The following is a 20,371-nucleotide window of genomic DNA, read 5'->3' on the forward strand; positions in this document are numbered from 1 at the left end:
ACACAAATTGCACCATCCTGTTTATGGTTTTGTTGTATAGGCTGTTTATTATTTTGTTTTCTTACATAACAGTAAGCTTATTTGAGGGGAAGAAGGGGATTAGTATAAAAGCAAAATTTGGTGGTGTGATGAAAATTGGCAAAGATTTTCCCAGGGTCTGGAAAAGATTTATCTGAAAATGAAGGTGCAACATTAAGCTACTTTTAAAAGGGAGATCTGATTAAAAAAAAAAATTAATTTTCAGATTTTTTTTGTTTGTTTTTTATATCACAGAACAGATGCTTATGTATCTTTCCTAATATGAAAACATTGGTTATGCTTTATAAAATAAAAAGAACTTAAAACCGGCTAAAATTCAGAATTAAGAAAATTGCTAAGTGCACATATGCAGCAACCTCTCATAACATTTAACACAGTTAGCACTGTATTGAAATTAATGGAGCTTACCCATGGATTCATTAGTTGCCTACATTTGACAGGAATGCTTCATTTATTCTAATCGAGCATCTCTGTCAGAATTCCATTTCTGTTCAAACAAGATGAAAACTCTCCATGGAAAGCAAGTGAGCTAAGGCCCAGATTTCATAGGTATGCTCCACTGACTAGAAGGGCACTGGGTTTTAAAACTAAATTTGTCAACATAGCAGATGTTTGTATTTCCAATCTCCCACTGCAACACAGTTTTAAGGATGACCTTCCCTAAATAACACTGGTTTTCACCAACTTTCTCCTATTTACATTCCAAGACATGGCATGACACAACAAGTATGACATTAGAAGAGATACGTAGAGGACATAATCTTCAGCTTCCCCTTTTCTTACTGCTTGAATATGACCAGAAAACTCTTATAATTTTCAACACCAGAAAGTTTACAGAACCACTGCCCAAACTGTACATCCCCAACACTGCAAATTCCTATTTGACTTTCTCATTAAAGAAGGGCATGTCTACTTTATAAGATGCAGAAGGTTGTGATTTAACCTATCAGCAACTAAGCACCACACAGCTGCTCGCTCACTCCCCTCCACCAGTGGGATGGAGAGGAGACTTCAGGGAAAAAAAAATAAAACTTAAGAGTTAAGAACAGTTTACTAACAAAAATGAAATAAAATGTAACAATAATTTTTAAAAAGAATATAACAACAACAACAAAAAAAAAAACAGCAAAAGGGAAAAAAAGGAAAAAAAATCAAACAAGTGATGCACAATGCAGTTACTCACCACTTACTGACCAATCCCTGAGCAGCAATTCCCTCCTTCCCACCAGCTCCCCCCCCCAGTTTATATACTGGGCATGACATTCTGTGGTGTGGAATAGCCCTTTGGCTAATTTGGGTCAGCTGTCCTGGCTGCACTCCCTCCCAGCTTCTTGTGCACTCCCAGCCCACTCAATGGCAGGGCAGAGTGGGAAGCAGTAATGGCCTTGATGCCATGAAAACACTGCTCAGTAATAACCAAAACACCCCTGTGTTATCAAGGTTCTCTTCAGCATAAACCAAAACCATAGTCCTGTAGCAGCTACTAGAAGAGTGTTAACTCTATCCCAGCCAAAACCAGGACGAGCCACTTGCTTGCTCTGGTCATGCTCCAAATCAGCTGGCTTAGCACCAGCTGTAGCTGGGAAGCTCTCTAACCATATTAGCATAAGGCCAAACACAAAAATCCTGTATTTCACTCCTCAGTACAGTTTACCAGCTTGTGCACAAGGCTGGGCTGATGTAGTTCATAGACCTGGCTTGCATGTAAATATTTCAGAGCACAACCTGGAAGCACGTGACACTTCTTAAGTAACTATACAGAAATACTTTAGAGAGTGGTCTGACTTCATCAGCAAAATTTGTTTCTGTCCTGTATTCTATTTAAGAAAGCAATAATGACTAAATCCTCTGTGCTGTCTTCAGCAGCCCTGCTCCTAGCTTTCTTCTCAAGGCCATTAGCTAACAAAAAATATAGCCAGATCATCTCATTTAGTGATGTGCTGCAATAAAAGACCACTGGTTTATTGCAATTCCACAAAAAAAAAACCCAACCAAACCCAAGCACACACACATTTCTACATTTTAAGAAAAAATAAAGCCAGGAAAGTGAATTGAAGTGGGGGGATATCCCATTATTTACATCCACAGACCGAAAATGTAGATTGGCGTATGACTTATCAGAAACTGTTCATGCACGTGCCAATGAAATAACAATCAGTGTTGATTTACCATGTTGATAAAATTACTTCAATTGCTTTAAAAAGATATATATAAGCATGCTTTATTCAAATATGAAGCTTCAGAAATATCCTTATGAGAGCCTTTATTCTCACTAGTGGTTTTACTGCACATCAATATATCTTCTGTTTCTTGTAGAAATGTGGTGTCTTGTATCAGGATGTATTCTGTACCACAGACAAATCAGAAAATAATCAGATTCTTGCAGGTTGGTGTTAAGGTGTTGTGTACTAGGTGTAGCTCTTACATCTGAATACTTTTTACATTATGAAAAGAAAAACAATTATATGAATAAATTAGACAACTTGAGCATTATGCAAAGAATGCAAAAATCATACAAGATTTGTTTTAGCCTCAGAAGTTACATGACAAGAAGCAAACATTTCCTAACTATACAGTCCATGCACACTTACAGAGATTTCATTTTAACTCTCAACTCAGGGGAAGATTAAAAAAAAGTTTACTTCGGCAGCTTCAGAGTCAAATCTTTTATATTATTTCACTGTTCACAAAAGTCTATGATATAGTTTTTGACATATATCAGTTCCTCCAAAATATCACATAACAACAAAGGCCTTTTAGACCTAAAGTTGACCTACATCTTGCTTACTGGATCCCATGAAAAGCACAACCTCTACAAGGCAAGTAATCCAGTACCTGAGCATGTAATCTGATTTACATTGGCGCTAAGTGATGCATGTCCTAATTGTCTAGGAGAAGTGTACTGCATTCGTACTGCAAGACTGCAGGCAGAGAAAATGGACAAAATCTCCTTCATGCTCTCCAATATTCAGATGAATTAAGTGCAGGGTGTTGCGATGATGTAGCTTTCAGAGCTCCATTTTTATTTGGAAAATTAACAAGCTCTAAACTGAAAGGCAGATTTTAGGACACATATGGCAGAGCAGGAAAGACAAGTGTGAGGAGAGAGAGTGAAATTTTGCAAGTGAACCTATTAACCCCTAAAGCATTAACATGGAGGATGTATGTGTAGTTAGGAAGATACCATGTGTCAGAGCAGAGATTTTTGTTGTTCGTGTGTGTGTATTATTTTTTAATTAAGGAGGTTAAGGGGGGGAAGATGATCCAAAGAAGACTTCCAAGAGGAGAGATAAAGAGAGTGAAGATGGTAATCTGTCCTGGGCCCACAGCCATCAAACCAGGTGGCAGAAATTGGTTTCTTGATGACAGGAGGGCAAGCCAGCCAAGGAAAGTCCTCTCCTTTCCACAGCAAGAGGTCAGAATAGAAGGCTGCCATAGGAACGCAGATATATTACTGCTGGAAGTTTTATCAAGAGCTCACTACCCTGCTATACTGGGGAAAATGCTCTTCCCTGTTATGTTAAGCTTGTGCTTCACAGCTCCCTTCCCTCCCTGCACAGCAGAAGCCTCTTTCTGTGAGGGAAGTGATGGGGAACACCTGCTAGCGGGACTGCTGCCAGGACACTCAACGCTCACCCTTTGCAAAGCAGCAAGATCAAGTCCATAGAGTAAAAGGGCACGTGGTTTGGCTGTTTCACCGTGCACACAGGAACAGCATGGATGCAAGGATTTAAGTGTGTTAAGGCTCTGCACAAACCCTGCATTCTTCCACACCACGAAGGACAAAGGCTGCCCTGGATGGAAACCAGCTAGGTCCTAAACTTGCTTTAACCTTGTTTGATCAGGGAAGTTGTACTGGAAGGAGAGGATGTTATTTCACCATGCGACCTGTCAAAAAATTCTTCACCAAGGAAAACACATTCACTGTGACACTCAAATGAGACTCACAGGTACACTCCTCTCTTGGGAGGGGAAAAGAGGCACACCATGTATCACAATCTGAGGAAAGTTTTTCTTAGGGTGATAGGAAAAAGGGAAACTACTCAACAGCTTGATCCCAAACAAGGAAACATTTATTACTGCCAACAGCTGGATGAAGCACTAGGACCTCAGATATTACCCTACACCTAACAGACTCCTGTTATGCCTCGGATTTTACATATTTATGTACTACCTATCTGATCAGAGCCTCACCTCAAGCTACTCTCCCTTGACACACCAATATCTCCACCATGTTTTACAAGCCTGCTCCTCTTCCAGCTCATCAGCACAGCGATCTTTTTTTACTCATGGGTTAGGAGATTTGTTAACCGACCCAATTCTCCTGCACAGATATCACAACCCTCACTCACCACTCAAGTTCACTGCTCTTAACATTCAAGGCTTTGTGTGGATATGAAGGCTCAATAAGCAGATATTAGATCATCCTTCACAGGTAAGAATATTCAAGTAGAACATGTACATAGAATTTCAGGTGCTTAAGGTAGTTACACAGACAGTACTCAGGTTATAGAAAACTTTGTCCAGATATAATGTTTTAAAGGTGAGGCACTTACCTTATTGTTTAAATGAATGAAAATCTAATCTTTTTAAAGAACATCAAAGAAAGTTTAAAAAAAATCCCCAAATCTACTTTGAAATACAAGGCTTGACCACTAAATCAGGCCTACCTGTACCCATGGCTGGGCCTGAGAGGAGATAGAGATTTTTTCCATCTTCAGTCTCGTCACAGAACATTTAAGTTTCTTCAAAAGTCTAAGAAGGCCACTTATTTTCCTGGTTTGCACTGAACCACAAGGAGCTGTCCTAATAGCTTGAGCCCCTGTTGCATTATGCTGCTATTGTAGCCACAACTTTTCCCAGTTATTCCCACCTCTGATATACTCCTCAGCACTCAAATGTAAGTTTTAGACATAGCTGAATATTTTAAATGAAGAAATATATCTCTACAAAGGCTATATTTCTTCATTTCATTTCTTCAAGGCTATATAAAAGCCAACTATGCATTTGTTGCACACCTTTCCCAGTATACTAGACAAGATTCTCTTCCTAAACACTTCTCTCCTGTGTATCCCCAACTTTGACAGTGTAGCTCCCCTTTCAGGGTGGGATGCCTCTACAAAAATAAGTTCTTTAGGACAGAGAGTGAAAAGTACTATCTCAAAGAAATACAGTTCCTCTAGGACACTGAGCTTAGCAGTGAGTGCTAGAAGAGTCACCCCTTTGAGGATCCTCAGCACTTCCTCCTGACAGCTTAACCAATTCCTTGTATCAGCACATTTCCCTCCACCTACCACGGAGCCCAGCAGAGGACTCAGAGGGAATACAGGACAAGTAGGGACCTGTTTGGGCACCACTGCTTTCCTCAGCACCAAGGAACATGCCCTTTTCACCTTCTGTATCTTCTTAGTCCTCTGTGCCCCTGATGAGCAGCTCTCTACTGGGCCTTGTGCGATTTAGACTGCCATAGATATCTTTCCCTGTTTGTAAACTTCCCTGTGAAGTGAGGAGCAAGCTGAAATTATAAACACTGTATTAAGTGTTCCCTCAGCCTGACATACTACGGGTATGTTCTCCATTTCATTTCATATATGTAAGCCAGGTCTTTTTATTTGCTGGTGTAGATCTACCTACAGTTATGCTAGCAAGGAACGCAATCCATCAATCTTACACTGTATACAAGTCATTCACTTGAAATGAGTACAAAATCTGCCAGTTAAATGGAAGGCTCACTCTTTTCAGTATATTTTCAAGGTTAATCTCCCACATCACCTAAATAGTTTTTGTACACTTTCCTTTTCATTTGTTAGTGTGAAAAGAAGAAAATGAGACCTTTTTCTAAACTTAAATATCAAAGCACAGATGCTTTCCTAATTAATATATAGGGTTTGTGCCAAGAAATCATAAAGTTTGGGTTTGGTACATTGCTGCCTCAATTAAAATATGAAGGCTTCCTTCCAATACGCTGCGCTTTTGGAGGTATCAAGCACCACAACCTATCTGTCTTCCTGTGCAGCAGTGTTGTAGGAAGTCCCACAGAAATCAGTTACAAATATGCCATTCCTTTCCACACAGTTAACAAAAACAAGTCAGTGCTGATTACAGACTCACTAATTGAGTTTGTAAGCTGAACATACTTTCAGAGAGACATACTGATGTATTTCAGCACTTCAGCATCTGGGATGACTTTATAAAAAATTAAAAAGAATCTACCTATTCTAAGTTTGCTATTCTATATAAATGCAAACACTAGTTAATTAAGTTACCTTTGACAATTTCATTACCTTTCTAATGATGCTTGAGTGCTATTCAAAATTTTGAATGGAGCCAGTTCACTACTGCAAACAGAGATTCACACATATATAAGCAAATTACCTACTTGAAATTAACATATTGCAATTCTTAAGGCTATCCCATTATTTTTTTAGAAATACTCAGGTACTGAAAAACCACGACAATACTCATGAACTGCAGAAGTTTAGCAACTTTATACCAAAATTGTGGTGGTTTTGTCCCCATCATTTCTCTGTTAAAATGTTTCATTTATCCAGTCAGAGAGCAGAAGCAACGTGATCAGCACATGCCAGAAATTATGAATAACAAATAGCAGTTGTAGCATACAGTTTGTGAACCATCCCTCCTGCAAAAATTCTTCACTCAAGCTATTTGGTGAATATTTATGCAATATAAATACATTCACGTATCTCAAGGATGATTCACTTTTGACATGTGAATAAAGAAACAAGACTAAATTAATCTTGTTCCCAATTCACTTAATAAAATTAAACCCCCACAGAGTACTTCAGTTTGATTTATAAAGCTTTTAGGCTATAATGTTTTGTGAGACAGTTACCCAAGACACTACCTCGTGCTTCTTCCAATGTCTCAGAGGAGACAGATATTGTGTGGCTTGCTGGAACATCATTTTTTGTGAAACAATTTTCTGCTAGTGAGAGGCCCAAAACTGAACAAAACATTTTAGGTGCAACCTCACCAGCTCTGAGTATGAGGGGAAAAAAGTATTTTCCTTGGTCTTGCTGGCCAAACTGTTTCTGATACAAGTCAGGATGTCATTGGCCTTCTTGGCCACCTGGGCACACTGCTGGCTCATGTTCAGCTGCCTGTTGATTAACACCTTCAGATCCTTTTCTGCAAGACAGCTTTCCAACCACTCTGCCCTAAGCCTGTAGCGTTGCATGGGGTTGTTGTGGCCCAAGTGCAGGATCCAGCACTTGGTCTTGTTAAACCTCAATCAGCCTGTGACCATTGCTTCAGCCTGTCCAGTTCCCTCTGAAGAGCCTTCCTGTCCTCAAGCAGATCTACACTCCCACTCAGCTTTGTGTCATCTGCACCTTACTCAGGGTGCACTTGATTAACTCATTCAGATCATTGATAAAGATGTTAAACAGAATAGGCCCAAACACTGAGCCCTGGGGAATATCACTGTGATCAACTACCAACTGGACACCACCACTCTCTGGGCCCAGCCATCTAGTTTTTCACCCATCTCAGAGTAGGTCCACCCAAGCCATGGGCAGCCAGGTGGATGCTGTGGGAAAAGGTGTCAAAAGCTTTACTAAAGTCCAGGTAGCCCACATCCACAGCCTTTCCCTCATCTACTAAGCAGGTCACCTTGTCATAAGAGATCAGGTTAGTCAAGCAGGACTTGCCCTTCATAAAGCCATGTTGACTGGGCCTGAACTCTCGATTGTCCTGTATGTGCCTCAGGATGGCACTCAGGATGTTCTGTTCCATAACCTTTCCTAGCACTGAGGTCAGACAGATAGGCCTGTAGTTCCCAGGATCCTCCTCAGGATCTTAGGCCCTTCTTGTAGATGGGGGTCACATTTGCCATCCTCCAGTCCTCTGGGACCTCCCTGGTGAGCCAAGACTGCTGATAGACGATGAAGAGTGGCTCAGCAAGCGCTTCCACTAGCTCCCTCAAAACTCTATGGTGGACCTCCTCTGGTCCCATAGACATGTGTGCATCAAGGCAGAGCAGCAGGTTGCACATCATTTCCTCTTGGACTAAGGGAGCTTCAGTCTGTCCCTTGTCCCCATCTGTCTCAGGAGGATGGGTACCCAGAGAACAGTTGTTTTTACCATTGAAGACTGAGGCAAAGAATGTATTAAGTACCTCAGCCTTTTCCTCATCCTTCGTCACTATGCTCCCCCTTGCATCCGTTAAAGGGTGAAGATTCTCTTTAGCCCTTCTGTTACTAATATATTTATGGAAGCCATGCCTATTGTCTTTTACCACAGTGGCCAGCTTAAGTTCTAATTGTGCCTTGGGATGTCTGATTTTCTCCCTGCATAACCCCATGACCTCCTTGTAATCCTCCTGATCCTTCTTCCAAAGGTCATAAGTTCTCTTTTTTTTCCTGAATTCCAGCATAAGCTCCCTGTTTAGCTGGGATGGTCTTCTGCCTCACCAGTTCATCTTCTTGCACAGCTTGATCCTGCGCCTTTAAGATTGCCTTTTTGAAGTGTGCCCAATCTTCCTTGACTTCTTTGCCCTTCAGGACTGACTCTCAAGGTACTCTGGCAACCAACTTCCTAAACAGGTCAAAGTCTGCCCTTTGGAAATCTAAAGTAGTAGTTCTGCTGACCCCTTCTCCTTCCTTCTCTGAGGATCAGGAACTCAATCATTTCATGATCACTGTTCTCAAGATAGCCTCCAATCATCACATCTCCCACAAGTCCTTCCTTGTTTACAAACACCAGGTCCAGCAACGCACCTTCCCTCACTGGCTCCCTCACCATTGCATGAGGAAGTTATCTTCCACATACTCTAGGAGCCTCCTGGACTGTTTCCTCTCTGCTGTGTTGCATTGCCAGCAGACATCTGGTAAGCTATCTGGTAAGTTGAAGTCCCCCATGAGAACGAGGGCCAGTGATCTCAAGACTTCTCCCATCTGCATAAAGAACATTTCATCTACATCCTCATGCTGGTTAGGTGGTCTATAACAGACTCTTACCATGACATCAGCCTGACTGTCTTTTCCCCCGATTCTTACCCATAAACACTCAACCCTATCATCACCATCATTGACCTCTGAACAGTCAAGTCATTTCCCCAGATAGTATGGTAGAGTTTGAGGCCTGTTTACCTAACATAATTCTCACGTCAAGACAGAGAGCAAGAGCTGATACTAAGTTGTTCTGGAGTCTTTATTTTTTTTTAATTCACAGAAGCCTTTAAAAATTATATTAATTAATCCCATTCTTGGGAAATAAGACCCAATGCCCTTAATAAACTAATACGCAATGAAATGAATGAACAAATATTGCAGACCCTTATCCTCAGTTCATAATGACGCAATAAGCTCAGGTCTTGATTGCAATAAGAGTTGACATCAAATGAAACTACTGTGCAGGCTATTGGATCTGCATAAATGCTTCACAACAAAAAAATTTCTTATCTAACCTGGAATCATGGGATTCTTATGGTAGTAAATATTATACTTGGTATGTATTTATAGAAGGATGAGGAAGTATTGTATTTATAGTTGGCAGTATTCTTTATACTTGTATATTATTCTACAAAGTTTGTGACCTATATCTTCAAACAGCTTATTGAAGTAAAAGAAAACAGAAAGGCCAAATGAAAATATTACTTTTCTAACGCTTTCTAAAAGAGAAGACCAAGTATTAAAGTGTCTGAGGTGACAGATGAAAATTAATTTAGACAGTTTGTGTTTGTTCACCCTGAAATAACTCCAAGCTGTACAAAAGCACATGCAGATGACTGATTCTTCCTTCAGATATCTATCTTAAGGTCAATATGTCTGGGAACAAACTATAGGAAATTTTGCCAAGAGCTTATCCTACAACAAACGATCTGAAATGACCTATAAATAAAATAGCTGTGACAAGATTCATGGATACATAGTAAATATCATTATATCCCTGAAAAAAAAAAAAAAACCAACAGCTATGGGAAATCAGCTATTCCATATGGCTTAGATTGAAGATGAGAGTTATCAGAAACCTGGGGTTCCCCCATATTTTGGTGACCTCTGACAAAAAATGGATCACACAGACGCAAGTTGTTTTCAAGGTGAAAAACACTGTGTTCAGGGCCCTGTGTACAGCCCCCTGCCAGCCTCATCCTGCTGGAGCTGTGGGGAGAAGTGCCTCAAATGGGCTGTGGGATCAGGATCAATCACTGAGCCTGTCTGGCACTATCACAGCCTCGCACATGAAAGCTTGGCCATCTGAATCCAGACAAGCACATGCATTTAAGCACATTGGGAAAGCATTGTAAATGTTTCACTATTACTTTGTAAGAAAAGAGTGCCACTAATCACAAAAGCTATTTATAGCTACTTTAAGGCAGTGGCTGGTTAGGTCAAGCAACAGCATGCAGTTAAAAATCTTAGAAACAATCATTTCTCTCTACTCAGCTAGTTTATGCAGGTGTTTATGCTGCCGTCTCAACACTTCTCTCGTACCTCATAGTTTTGCAGCTTTCTGAATCTCAGATATTTACAAATTTTCAGATAATTAAATCACTAAGTATACTTAGTGTGCAGCAATAAAGTATAAGACAACTTCCTTCATATGCTGAGGTGTCATTTAGCAAAGTTGTGGCAATATCTTCTAAGTCTTCTTGAAGGCTTCATCCATTTAATAACAATTAATTAATGCAAAGTTACTAGAGAAACTGACACTGTTACAGAATGAATTCTCTGCTTATAACAAGGAGAAAATCTCAATTTAAGTCAATGGATCTGGCCCATATTACACTGAAAATATGATTTCAAAACTGTTTTCAGGCATTACTGAAAGACCTTTGAAACTTGAGAGTGAGGGTTTGCAGTACTAATCCAGTTGGAAAAAACACAAAACACGTGTCATGTGACTCAGCCCAAATAATTCACGATTTTAGAGACTGATGCTTACTTTAGTTGGTTTTTACTTACTGCTTTATATGTCCTCTTTTGTCCAGCATGTTTTCTGATTTGTTCTCCATTAGGCCCAGTTTCAACATGCATGGAATAGATAATGTCAAAAAAGTCTTCTACGACGGCTACCCGCCGTAAAGACAGCTTCTCATCTACACCTACTCCATCCTGAAAAGAAAAAGAACAGAGAGAAGAAGTAAGGAGGACACGATGAATAGATAAATGATGATAACCATAGGACATGTTCTCGGTTTTTTAGCAGGGAGTAAAAGACCCTTCCACTGAGATCTGAAGGTCACCCACCTGTGAATGACATAAGCATTATTGTAGGAAAGCTGTATGATCAGAAGAATCACACAGACCCTTGCAAGCAGTACATTTGGCCAAGCTAGGGCATTTGGTCTCTTGGTAGTAAGTGATTTTTCACTCCAGTATTTTAAAAACGAAATAAAAGGTATACGAGCTTCTTTCACCAAATGCACAAACAAGATTCAAAGGCAGAAGCAGTCCCAAGCACATGGCACAAAAATGCATTCTGCCACTGTTAATAACAATGCAACAGCTCCTTTACCCTCTCATTTCCTTCCTAGTAAACCTGTACCTAACATTTCATAAAGGCATTTAATAAAAGGTTCTAATTCACAGGTGACAAAGCTGACTGTAATTATGAATACAAAGGAAGTTATTACAAACACTGTACCCCTGCAAAACCTGCTTGAAAATATACTACATGAAGACATACCACAATATGAGGGATATTTTTAAAATCTGATTTTTTTTTTTCCACACAGATGTCTGGTTTGAACAAGTGACAGAAAAGTGAGGACATCTACCATCTGATTTTCAAAAGTGATAGTGCCGTGATAGCTAAAGATTTCTAAGCAGAAACAGTCCTTATTGTCTCTGAACTAATCAGTTCAGTTCCCACCTTTTAAGTAAGACCATATATATATAAGGGGTGGGTTGGGTTTTTTTTACAGCTGTCTATGGATTCAATTCTAATGAAAGCACAGGAACTATGCCTCTTATTTTACCAGAGCAGGCATCTGTCAAGCAGTCTCTGTTTTGTACTACAACATAAGTATATGAAGAATAAAATAAGAACGGCCAATTCATCTGTACTACGAGACAGTGTTAGAATTTAGACCTTTGCAAGATGAAGTGGCACCTAACCTTCAATGTGCATTTTAAGCAATATAGGTGCTCCAAACTTAACACATTTGATAATATCATTACTGCCGCAAAACTGATTTTCTTTCACTCTTTTGTGACAAAACACTTGAAATTATTGTTGTGGTGAATAAAGATTAAACATGACAAATGAAACGGCAATAGTTATGTATGACTTCCAGTTTCTGTCCTTCTGCTCATATCTTCTTGCTAACCCATTCCAGTAAGTTTGCTGGATGTGAACAAACATGACTTATATTTCTCACTGTCCCTGTTTTTATTCCAACCTTGTATATTTATAGAGTTCATGGAAAGAACCCAATTAATCCCAATGGCTCCAAAGAAGCCCCTAAGAGTGACTCAGAAGAGCTCTGACACATTCCCAGTAGTGATGGAGAAAATGTCTGTGCTTTTATAGTGTAACTTTCTAAATGTTCATGACTCCAAATTATATCATGTTTGGAGGTGTTGATATGCTACCAGCCAGACAAGTTTTGTCCTGTCCTGCTTTGCTATGGCCAACGTTTCTGAGCAAGGTCCTTGCCCAAACCTACAAAGTCCCTTCGATCTGCAAAGTGAGTTTTGCTCTTTATCCCCAGGAGACAGATGGACTAGACAACAGAGAGCAGAACTCCCACACGTGTTTGATAAGAAGACTGCCATAGTCCTGATGGAAGTGACTGTGTGGAGGATTCAGGGTGGAAGATGAGGAATTTGCAGTGCAGTCTTCACTACAGGTCAAAGTCTCAGAGGGATCAGCTGGAAACCCTTGCTCTGAGAAGGCAGAGAGGCTCTCATCTTGCAAACAGTCCCTAAAACGTCACTAAATATGAGCTAAAAAATTCTGTGGCACTTGACAGATTCTGGTATCAACATCATTAAGAATTTGCTTGATATTGCCCTCCACTTTTCCTCATTCTTAAAAAAAAAAAGAAAAAAAGAAAAGCCTTAAAGATGAGTCCAACACAAAATCCAGATCTTTGCAGCTTTAATCTTTAGAAGAATTCACACGTGAGCCCTGTAGGGGGGCTCACCTTCAATCATTATTTTCTCACCACCCAAACAGCACGGTGGGATCCCTAATATTTCAAAGATTCTTATTACGATGACAGTGTTATCTCATACCATTCTCCAAACACTCAGAGGTTTATAGTGTTGATTAACTGATAAAGATTTAATTTGTTTACTACTAATGAGTTTTGGTTTAGGAAATTTCCTACAGGGGAGCTCTCTTTTTTAATTAAAAAGAAATGCATTTACAACATTATTAATTTAAAACCTGAGATGCCACCTTAGCAGAGCTGACACATGCAGATATTAGGAAGAAGAAACTGAAAACTAAAACTTGGTTTGCTGCTTTTGGTGACCATAGTGTACAATGCTCTTTTTTGATGGTCCTCCTAGCTTCCCCCAGCAGACACTGATACCCTAAGGTAGGTAGGCACAATGTGGGTGTGCTCTTGAAGCTGCATTTCTCCATTCAGCTGAATAAAACAGTAATCATTGCTACTACTTCTAAAAACACAAGGAAGTAAAATCTGCACAAACTCTCTGTCATGCCTGCTAACTGAAGTGCCATAAAATTAATACAAACTTTCTAAATCTTGTCAATCAAAAAGGGCAGAAAAAAAAAGGTTTACACAGAATGGAAACTGCTTCAGTACTTTTAACATCTATACTTGTAACTTCATCATAACTTAATGTGGTGAGGCCTGGACCTGACTAGCTCAGGTTTCATTCTGCTTGGTGCTAAGACCTTGTTTCAGAAAGCTGCAGAAAATGCTGAGTTGCTGTAAGTTGTTCAGTCTATCTGGCATCATGCAATGCTGGGCAGAGATGTATGCCTTAGCTGCAGAAGCAATACACCAGATGAGTAACTTGAATGCGGTAGCTACTTACCGAGGCTTTAGATATCACAATATCAACATCCCAAAAGGTAAAAACTGAGGCAAATGATACAACCTCGAATCTCCATTTAAACCATAAAGTCTCTGAAGTGGGTTCAGTTGTATCAGGTTGTCCTGCCATATGCCATTACACTACACTTTTATCCTGAAATTGCTATTTGATAAAAGCATTAACAAAGCAGCTCTACTTTATAAGCTGGCTTTGGGTAAAAATTTTCCCAGTGCCTAAGGGGACATATTTTTTCGCCTCAGCTAAGGCTAAAAAGAGACGAATGAGAGAATACACGATAATACTATTCAGATGTCTGAAAGGCCATGAAATGTCCAAAAGGGACAGGACAAGTAATAGGCTTAAACCACAGCACAGGAGATTTACATTAAATGTTAGAAAAAATCTACTATTGATGTGGATAGTCAAGTACAGTAATAGTTTGCCTGGGGAAGCTGTGTCATATCTATCACATGAGGATTTTGAGACCAGGTTAGACAAAAATATGTCAGGAATAGTTTGAGTAAATCCTGTCTTGGATAGACTAGATTAATTGAGTTCTTTCTTGATAACTCTATAACTGAGAAGCTTAAATGCCACTTTCAAAGTGACTTGAGTACCAACAACTCTGGAATAGCAAAGAAGATATTTATAAATCACTGAGGTATTTTTAGGACTTTCATTCGTCATGGCAAGAGACCAAGCCCTACTTTCAAAAATTACTTAGGATGGAAGTCTCTCTAAATGTTTCACTTCAAAAATTGGACTTAGTCTCTTAAATCTTTTAAGCCAAGCTCCACCCCACTTGTTCCAGCCATCACAGAGGTATGACCAGTTGTCTCAGATTCCTCTCCAGCGCGCAATGTGACAGGGACTGTCAAGATACAGTTCATCCTTAAAGCTGCTGGAATGTTTTCAGTCTCTACCAGTGAGAAATTATTCAGTTTTGCTCTTTGCATTGCAGGGTTTCCTGTTTACTCTTGTTTTTATGTTTACTCAGGGCTCTTCCTATGTTCTTAGGATACAAATAAACACTGCTTTTCATTTTCAGCCCTACAAATCCCATTTGCACTCTGAGATTAAAGTCTTCCGTTTGTTTTTAGATAGCTACACAAAGAATACATTTCTGGACAGAAATGATTTATACAGAGTTCTGCATCTCCAGAAAGAGCTAAGGATCCCTATGAGCAAGGACGCTTTAAGAGAGACTCAATCTCTTACATTGAGGTGGAACCTACAAGGCTAGTGGGAGTAAAGGAAAAAGAGTTTGTCAGTGAAGCAAACAAATAAAACTTTGAGTCAAGACATCAAAAAGATCTATTCAATGACAGGCTGTCATTTTTACAGTTACTTTACAGAAGAGAAAAAAAAAAATACAAGCCTTTAAAATCAAAGCCACTGAAACAAAAGTGTTTGCAAATCCTTGCATGAGAATACTATCTCGTGTTGAAATTTCTTGGTCGAAAAGGTCTCATAAAACACTTTATTCATTCATGAATATAACTATTAGCATCTTTACAGCCTTAGAAAAATAGTCCTATAAAAATATGATAGACCAAAATAAAAAATGAAACTAAAGGCTTGATTGGTGGTCTTATACAAGACGTTCAGGTCTATAAAAACCTCTGTTGTAAAAGCAACAAAGCCAGAATTATGTACAAAACATTAGTAGATGGTGTTATGGTTTAACCCCAACCAGTAAGTAAGCACCACACAGCCGCTTGCTCACCCCATCACCATCACCCCAGTGGGAGGGGGAGGAGAATCAGGAAAAAAAACCTGAAACTCGTGGGTTGACATAAGAACAGTTTAAAAACTAAAATTAAATAAACTACAATATCAATAATAATATAATAATAATGAAAAGTAACATAATAGAAAGATAAATAAAACCCAGGGGAAAGAAAAAAACAATGCACAATGTAATTGCTCACCACTCACTGACCAATGTCCGGCCAGTCCTCGAGCAGCAATCATCCTCTCAGTCAACTCCCCAGTTTATACACTGGCCACAACATTCTAAAGTATGAAACAGCCCTTTGGCTGGCTCAGGTCAGCTGTCCTGGCCGTGCTCCCTCCCAGCTTCTTGTGCACCTGCTTGCAGGCAGAGCATGGGAAACTGAAAAGTCCTTGACTTAGGATAAGTACTACTTCTCACACTAATCCAAAACGCAGCACTGTCCCAGCTACTAAGAAGAAAATTAACTCTATCTCAGCCAAAATCAGGACAGATGGAAATAACAATCAATCTAAATACATACTGAGTAATATATATGTGTGTATAGACTTATAAACAACAAACAAATCAATCACATAAATCCCATACAATGCAAGATTGCTTTGAGTGCAGAAATACGAGTGTAACATTTTCCTGATAGAACCAGTTCAGATGACAGAAGAGTTAAAGCACATGTGTGTCACTCTACTTCTGCTGACTAGTATCACCTTCTGCAGTCTCAAAGATGCATTTCCCCTGGATGGGAAGCAAAGTCTCTTGATGTCTAAAACATCGTGCTCTTAATGAACTATATCCTTACATAAAGTTTTGCACATAAACCTCTGCCTTGTTAGCAGCTTCTAACAATTATATGTATTTGGTTTACTCCCTTCGCATTGAACACCTGAAAATTTTGTAACTGTTAGGAGGAACCAGTGGTAGTTGATGTGTGACATAAGCCTTATACACTTGTCTGTAGAAAAAAAGTCAAAATAAATGACCATATTGAAAATGCGATTGTATGTTATTATTTTATCTGCTTTCTCAGTAACTGTAAAAATACTAGGATTACTTTAGAGTGATGAGCATTTAAACATATCTTTTAGTCCTAAAGAAATTAACAAATCTCGTTTCATCATCACACTGATTTGAATGCCTGGGTTATCAGTACATCCATTTGAATATCTAACTCATTCCTGTCAATGCAATCTACAATAGACCAAAAGATCTTAGTATTTGATAACTATTACAAAGCAGCCTATAAATAAATAAGTTTCTCATTTCTGTTCACCTCTTAATGGAAGCGTCTATAATAGCAAAAGCAGTATTTATTGTTTGAATTTTATCATTTCTGTTATTAATTATATTATCTGTTTGAACAGCAAATCTCATATTTTACCAGCAGGTGGAGACAGGAAAAATCAGTTATACTAAGGCAGACAGATACACACCAGAACCATTTCTAGTTGGCAAGTTCTCTCTCTGGAACCTGTAGAGCAGCAAGCCTTACAAGGATATGGCAGCAATTAGTCAAACTAATTGTGCCAATAGACTACAAAAATAAAGATAATAAAAAAGAGGTAAAATGGCAAATTAATATGTCCTTTAAGCAACTAAAACTAAACAAGGGACACAAAGTTTTGAGATGTCATGAAAGCTGCGGGTGGAGACAAAGTCCTCTGTCTTGATAGCAGAGTTCAAGAAACCAAATAAATCACAAGACTAAACCAAAACTGAGCAGAAGTCTATTTTTCCTTTATCTCTCAGATCAACCCAGACGATGGGAAAGCAGCAAGGCCAAAGCTCTGTTCATAAACAGTGAGGGGTGAATACTGAGTGCCATTTAAGTCTGTGAAATCCCACCTAAAAGGACTGAGTCCTTCCTGTTGAGGCCATCAGCTGCTTTGAATCACTTGCTTTATTAAATTTAAATTAACCTCTAACAACTAGAGAAACTGAGGTGTGAAATTCAGCTTGCCAAACTGCAAAGGGAAGGTCTGTCACCTTTCTTTCCTTGAAGTGTAGTAAAATGTGCTTGTAGATTACTTCATGATAGACAAAGTACCTTCAAGGATATCTTCAGAAGCCCCTTTGGCATGAACAGGATAATAAACTGCTCAGTGGTCTCTCAGATAAATAAAGCTTATAACATATTGGAGAAGGGTGGAAACTTTCCTTTTTCATCTTTCTATAGAAGTATGGTTAGACAAATTGTCATGAGTGTTAGTGCAGGAGAAGAGCTTTGAAATGAAACATGGAAAGTGTCTACAGACTCTCCTGTCTCCTACTGAAAACATGCATGGCCATAGAAAGCAGGAAGTCATTTCAAAGAGCCACCTCAAGATCAACTGCACACAGAGCCTTGAAGGAATGGCAGAGAAGACCCCAGTGAGGAACACAGGACAGGCAAAACCTTGGTTACAGTTTACTCTTCATAATTAAGAGTTACTTCTTAACTGAGGTGTGACTACAGTTTTCATTCAATAACACCTGATAATCATACAGAATCAGAATGGTAGGGGTTGGAAGGGACCTTTAGAGAGTCCCACACTCCTGCAGAAGCAGGTTCACCTAGATCAGGTCACATAGGAACATGTCCAGGCAGGTCTTGAAGACCTCCAAGGAAGGAGACTCCACAACCCCCCTGGGCAGCCTGTTCCACTGCTCTCTCACAGTGAAACAGTTTTTTCTTATATTTAAGTGGAACTTTTTGTGTTCCAACTTCATCCCATTACCCCTTGTCCTGTTGCTACCTACAACAGAAAAAAGAGATGCCTCAACCTGACACCCACCTTTTAGATATTTGTAAATATTAATAAGATTTCCCCTCAGTTTCCTCTTCTCCAGACTAAACAGCCCTGGTTCCCACAGCCTTTCCTCATATGAAAGATATTCCAGTCCCCTGATCATCTTGGTGGCCCTGCGCTGGACTCTCTCCAGAAGTTCTCTGTCCCTCTTGAGCTGAGGAGCCCAGAATTGGACACCTGATTATTTTATTTCCTTACATATTTAAACATTTACACAACCATTCTGAACAGGAACAGGTCACAAGATAAGCCACACTTTACTATTTGTGAAGCCTGTTGCTGCGGACTAACAGACACCCTGAGCCGTATCTCCATGAGTATGCAGGGCTCCACAGAAACAGCAGATCTGGAGAGCAAAGGAGTTAATACCAAGAAGCTGATTCCACACTGTGCGTATTTCAGGCTAACTCTAACCTTGCACTGGAAACTCACTTCTCTTTGCAACCCAGTAGGTGCACACCTGGAACAGTTTTCTTTCACTAAAAGCTGACTCGTGCACTGCAAAACTGAAAAACCACGAGTGTGAAAAGAAGCACAGCAAGCACAGTCAAGAGCTTTGTTTCAAGAACACATTCATTCATCAAACTAAAATGCCAGTCCAAATGCAGCCATAGTTTCCTTAGTAAGACAACAAAATAAGATTTTTCATACACGCACATTGTGGTGAACATTACCCAAAATAATGAGGAAGACACATAAGCATCTAGCTCAGGGACACACAAGGCTCTGGTGTGACTGGAAGCTGAACAAACACCTGTTCTAACGTGGAGACCGTATTAGCTACATTGCTCCTCTACTTGCCTCCCTCTCCAGTAAACTCCTGCCTACCCAGTCTGTTAAAAAACAACAGATACAAACTAATTACAGCTGGCTTTCTTTATTTTTTTGACAGGGAAAGCAAATTATTGCTGTATTCTGTCAGTGGAAAGGATGTTGAGTTGGTATATTTAATATAGGAACAATTAACCCAGGCATTAAATACACGATATTCAGTGAAAAGGAGAGGACAATTCCAATGAAACCAAAGCTAGAACTAGACAGAGAGAGAGGAAAAGCACTTCTGACACTTGTGGAGAGATGGCAATTTGCGTTTCAAAGGTGAACAATTTGTGTTCACCTTGTGTTTGTATATTTCTTACAAGAATAACAACATTAATTCAGCAAATTGCATTCTTTAAAATGAGAATTAACTTAATTATCATTTACCAATTAATTCTTTTTTTTTTAATCTAAAAAAAAAAAAAAAACCAAACCTATCTTGGACTGTTTCAAAGAGTTTGTCCAGAATTCTGCATCTTGAAATAGAAGCAGTAACTACTTCTGGTTTTGATAACCCAATTGCATTATTTCCCGTTCCCTGAAGAATGTTGCCTCTTTTCTAGTGGGTTCATTTTCTATTAGGAATAATGAAATTTTCACTTTGAATTCTAATTTTTTGAAAATACTCACTACAAATTTGGAAATAGCCATCAGACCACATTTGCTCACTTCAAACTCACTGTTTGGTAAGGAGCTGAGAGTGAATAAACCTAGCTAGGACATTAAGGATAACTGAACATTTAACTGAAGTATTTGTTTAAGCTCACATTCATAATCAAGGCTTTAATGTGCTAACTCCATCTTGATGACTCATTAGAACATTTTTCTAGGTCTAAGGAACTTCTACCACAATTTTCTGCAGTTGTGTCAATTCCAAGAAAGTGTAGTTTTTAAGCTTAAAAAACTGGAACAACCTCATACACCAGTACAGGCTGGGGGTCGAACTGCTGAAGAGCAGCTCTGCAGAGAGAGACCTGGGAGTCCTGATTGATAATAAGCTAAACATGAGCCAGCAA

General features: G+C 39.3%; 1 protein-coding gene across 4 annotated transcripts in view; it reads right to left on the minus strand.

Annotated features, from left to right (window-relative positions):
• The window catches only part of NOL4 (nucleolar protein 4), a 190,917-nt gene that overhangs the window by 144,746 nt on the left and 25,800 nt on the right, over positions 1 to 20,371 (minus strand). For all 4 annotated transcript variants that reach the window (XM_061995227.1, XM_061995226.1, XM_061995225.1 and 1 more), the window contains exon 2: positions 10,965 to 11,114. In XM_061995227.1, the coding sequence (XP_061851211.1) occupies positions 10,965 to 11,114 (150 nt within the window). The remainder of the gene's footprint in view (positions 1 to 10,964; positions 11,115 to 20,371) is intronic.

Source organism: Colius striatus, chromosome 4, assembly GCF_028858725.1.
Source record: "Colius striatus isolate bColStr4 chromosome 4, bColStr4.1.hap1, whole genome shotgun sequence".
In the NCBI taxonomy this organism is placed as follows: Eukaryota; Metazoa; Chordata; class Aves; order Coliiformes; family Coliidae; genus Colius; species Colius striatus.